This window comes from Oncorhynchus keta, chromosome 12 (assembly GCF_023373465.1).
Source record: "Oncorhynchus keta strain PuntledgeMale-10-30-2019 chromosome 12, Oket_V2, whole genome shotgun sequence".
NCBI lineage: Eukaryota > Metazoa > Chordata > Actinopteri > Salmoniformes > Salmonidae > Oncorhynchus > Oncorhynchus keta.
Window position 1 is genome coordinate 21,558,014 of NC_068432.1, and position 5,081 is coordinate 21,563,094.

The 5,081-nt window shown below is 40.0% G+C and overlaps 1 protein-coding gene across 4 annotated transcripts in view; it reads left to right on the forward strand.

Annotated features, from left to right (window-relative positions):
* The window catches only part of LOC118391129 (drebrin), a 106,125-nt gene extending 103,740 nt beyond the window's left edge, over positions 1–2,385 (forward strand). For all 4 annotated transcript variants that reach the window (XM_035782176.2, XM_035782177.2, XM_035782178.2 and 1 more), the window contains one exon: positions 66–2,385. In XM_035782176.2, coding sequence (XP_035638069.1) covers positions 66–118 — 53 coding nt within the window. In that variant the 3' untranslated portion in view covers positions 119–2,385. The remainder of the gene's footprint in view (positions 1–65) is intronic.
* Positions 2,386–5,081: the final 2,696 nt, after the last annotated feature.

Genomic DNA, 5,081 nt, shown 5'->3' on the forward strand with positions numbered 1-5,081 from the left:
TGTGTGTGTGCTAAGATTGACCCTGTGGATTTGTGGATGTTTATCTATGCACTGTGTGTGTACAGAGATTGACATCACGTGCTGGGACACGGACCCTGTAATGGAGGACAGCGACTAGACGATGGCGGAGTAGAACAGTCCGGTGGAGGGAAGTAGAAACAACGCATCATCAATGACGAAACTGTTTTTTTTAAAAGTAATAATAACAAGTCTTGCATTAAAAAAAAATCTGTATAATGTTCTAGAATAAAACAAAAAAATGTTAGCCACCGAAAAGGTTGTCGAGTTATTGTTAGAGATGCTAATTGGTTGATGATGAGCTCTTGTTTTTTAAAATGTATTTCTTATATTTCTCCTTATTTGCTATGTCGAGTAAATAGCAGAGAGTGAGAACTACTTTCTTGGGTACTTATATACACAGCTCAGTAGCTCACGTCTGTGTCTTCTACAGCAGATATGACCCCTGTACCAGACAGGTAGCCTATTAAAAGTTAGAGCAAACCCTTTTGTGAGCAATCACAATTATTCCTACCACAGCCCCCTCCTCTCTCCCCCAACCCTGGGCTCCACCCTCCCTAGTGCCAAGAGTTGCCCTGCTCTGGCCCTCTCCCCTGAGGCCTAGGGGACCTAACCCCCCTTCTGAGTAGCTGGTTGGGGATAAAAGTGGGCACGGTGCCTGGGGGAAGGGCGAGGGGGATCAGAGAGGAAATGGTGCCAAGTGTAATCCTGAATTTTTCAATGTGTCAGTTTGGCCATGGGTCCTTACTCATAATCCACTGTAGACAGATAGAGGAGGAGCGGGGAACCAGACAAAGGCATGGCGGACATCATAGTACAGGCTGGGATAGCAGTACTATTGTACTATATCATAGTAAAACCCTAAAAAATATATATATGTGCAAGTCACTTTGAAAAGGAATATCTATCGTAGTTTCTTATTGTTTATTGTTGGCATACACACATTTTCCCCTAGTCTGTTTTTCTGCTGGGAAAGTATTAGTGCTATCCCAGCATAAAATCAGACTAGAGGAGAATGTGTATATTTTTTACTACCTATTAAAAGTGTACTAGAAATTAATATTCAGGGTCTTTGAATCATGGCCATAGCTGTAGTCTCGTTTTGTTTCGTCTCCAGTGAAAACTAGGCAATAACTATATCTAGAGTACTCAGATGGGAACGAGGACATTCGTCACACGTTGTGGCACTATGAACGGAACAGTGTGTCTTGTGCTGAGGTTGTTGGAGAGCTGCCACACTAGTCTCTGCTGTATGACATGATACCCTTCTTTTCAGTAGACACAAATTCACATTTTTTTGCATTCCATCTGTTTAAATTTCCCTCGTCCTTCTTTTAAAATGATGTAGTTCACATGCACGCCCCCTTGATGGCCTCAGAAGCACTATTGTAATTCTACCATTGGGACTATGTTGTTTTTGCACAGGTCTCATTCCCTGCTTGACTTTCACCCAGTCATCTCGGTTCTGATTTCACCCCTAAATGAGAAACAGTACAGTAGACTAGCTTTGCACGTAGGCCGTAGAAATGATTTTGATCATAAAGACTCACTATCCCCTTTATTAATGTTCCAATGTTTAGAACAGATGATTATTGACCCCCCCCCACACACGGCTTGTGGACTGTCTGTCTGTCTTCCTTCACATGATCTAGAGGTTGTTTATTATCGTTACTGTTCAAGGGTAGTTTCATTTCTGAGATTCCACACCTCTGATCTGATTCTAAATAAATCCCGTCATTCTTATTCATAGAGATAGAACAGTTCTATATTGTTATATCTCTCTGTTCTTACCACAGAGTTCTGAGTGGGAACCAGAAAGCAATAAGAAAGAAAAAAAAAACAATGTCGTTTTTTTGTTCTGTAAATAGTGTTTGATATTTAGTAATATACAACTAATGATCGACTAACACTTTTTTTGGCGGGGGGGTCATTGTGGCCCTTATGATTATGCCACTTTGAATTGAGGCTTGTTGTGGGATTGAGTGAGATTTTTAAATGAAGTTTCTTTGAAGAGAGATTTGAAATGTGAGTCGTGGTGGGATTCCATATCCCTCGCAGCCTTTTCCGTATATGAGAATCACCTCATGCTTGGTAAGAGCCGACCAACCTGCATCTTTAGCAGTAACTGACACCGTTTCCACATAATTTCAATGTATACTTCTTCACTCTGATAACCTCCTGGTTAGTGATTATTATTCTCTCCCTACTGCACTACTAGGAGACTACTACTCTACTACTACCCCTAATACTCGCCCCAAAGCAAGGCTTAGCTGTTCCTTGGCTTTACTGATCTCTTTTTATTTAAAAGATAGAAATAAAAAGATTCTCTTCCCTCTTTTGCGTCCGCTTCTCTCACACTGTTTTTTTTTAAATAAGCGCAAGATCTTTTGTGACATGCTAGGTGCTGATGTATGTTAATAAAAGACTTAAAAACCTCCAAACGATGACTTCAGAGTTTTGATTTTATTTTATTTTTTTTTGCCCACTTCTCCCCAATCCAGTTGTACAATTGGGGCAGCAGGTAGCCTTGTGGTTAGAGCATTGGGACAGACCAAAAGGTTTCTGGACCGAATCCCTGAGCTGACATGGTAAAAATCTGTCGTTCTGCACCTGAACAACGCAGTTAACCCACTGTTCCCCGGTAGGCCGTCATTGGAAATAAGAATTTGTTCTTAACTGACTTGCCTAGTTAAGAATATATATATATATTTTTTTTTAAATATATATATATGCACATTTTTAAAAATCCAATGCACTTGAGCACTGAAATATTATCATGACTTAAGGAGGAAGTGCAAAGGGAAATGCTAGCATCATAGAGTTAAATATTATGACTTAAGGAGGAAGTGCAAAGGGAAATGCTAGCATCATAGAGTTAAATATTATGACTTAAGGAGGAAGTGCAAAGGGAAATGCTAACATCAGAGTTAAATATTATGACTTAAGGAGGAAGTGCAAAGGGAAATGCTAGCATCAGAGTTAAATATTATCATGACTTAAGGAGGAAGTGCAAAGGGAAATGCTAACATCATTGAGTTAAATATTATCATGACTTAAGGAGGAAGTGCAAAGGGAAATGCTAGCATCATAGAGTTAAATATTATCATGACTTAAGGAGGAAGTGCAAAGGGAAATGCTAGCATCATAGTGTTAAATATTATCATGACTTAAGGAGGAAGTGCAAAGGGAAATGCTAGCATCATAGAGTTAAATATTATCATGACTTAAGGAGGAAGTGCAAAGGGAAATGCTAACATCAGAGTTAAATATTATCATGACTTAAGGAGGAAGTGCAAAGGGAAATGCTAGCATCATAGAGTTAAATATTATGACTTAAGGAGGAAGTGCAAAGGGAAATGCTAGCATCAGAGTTAAATATTATCATGACTTAAGGAGGAAGTGCAAAGGGAAATGCTAGCATCATAGAGTTAAATATTATCATGACTTAAGGAGGAAGTGCAAAGGGAAATGCTAACATCATTGAGTTAAATATTATCATGACTTAAGGAGGAAGTGCAAAGGGAAATGCTAACATCATTGACTTAAATATTATCATGACTTAAGGAGGAAGTGCAAAGGGAAATGCTAGCATCATAGAGTTAAATAGAACATTAGAATCCCTGCAACGTGACATCCGTCTTGGTCAGGGAATCTTATAGCATATATTGTTGGAAGTTCATTTTTTTTTTTTTACATTTAATTTTAATTTAATTTAATTTTACATACAATCAAATAATCTCTTCAAAGCAGCTATGATCATGAACACAAAACATCCAGCAACATTGAAACACGAATCTGTCAAAGCCACTTGTCATGTTTGTTTTTATTCAACTGCATTTTATTAAAGAGATGTTGGTACCATTGAATTAGAACCATAAATTAGTCCATAACTGGACTATGACTATGAAGCCCCTTTCTCACAGGTATACATGGAACACATAGGTTGTGTCCCAAATGGCACCCTATTCCCTATATAGTTCCTATGGGTCCTAGTCAAAAGTACTATATAGGTAGTAGGGGGACATTTTTGCTCTGCATTCCATACAATACAGTAGTAGCAGCAGATGTAGGAGAGAACTAACAGAGAACAGCTCCTGCAGTCATATGTATACAGAACACTTTGCATGCTACATGCTGTACAGACAGTCACAGCGGAACAGGTATGTATTTGTGAGGAGGTGTCAGAGTCCATACTATGGCAGGGCCACGTTCTGCTATAAGCCATATCAATCTGTAGCCTGTCTGGAATAATATGCTTCCTTGGATGGTAAATGAATGTCTGTTCGAATTCCTCAAATGATGGATATACCACAGTGATGCCAACCCAATGTTAGAGGAACGGTCCATTCTATCAGGGCATTTTATTGAGCTCGTCAAAATGGCTGCCACATTGCCAGCTAGACAGTTGATGTACCCGGGCATAGAGGTAGAGGACTCATCTTTGTACTGTTAAAGCGTATGTGACAGCATAGGCAACCCTATTAAAGAAATCTAAATTTTGAAGTAGTCCATTTTCTTCTTCACAATTGACTGATCCCTCCTCGTAACCCAGTTGGACACGACTCCAACCGGGTCACCAGAATGAACCAGCCAAGGAAGTTGGAAGTCCCACCCAGTTCACTATATTAAAGTGGTGGAAGCCCTCAATGGCACTGCAAATTCTAATACCTATTGGCCACTAGAGGCCTCTCATTCTCTATGATATGGGTCCAGTTCCAACTGTGTTGGGTGACCCCTTGGGTTAGGAGATGGGAAACTCTGTCTGACACTACTGACAGTCCCAGTCCCACACTAGTAGCTAGAAGCCATGTAACCTTGCCCAGTGGCCCATATCCATTGTGCTCTGACTATGTTCAGCACTGGCCACACAGCTGATGTTCCCATTCACTCTATGTAAACAAACTGAGCTAGCACTCTGGCCTGGTGGTTGCCAAGCAACACGTAGGCCAACAGAGGAAGGATGACAGTTTTACACCTCTGTCTTTTCCTTCTGTGGCGGAGGAGGGGAAAAGAAAATAAACTGCATGAACAAAACAGTTGTACAATTAAATAAGCGACTGGAA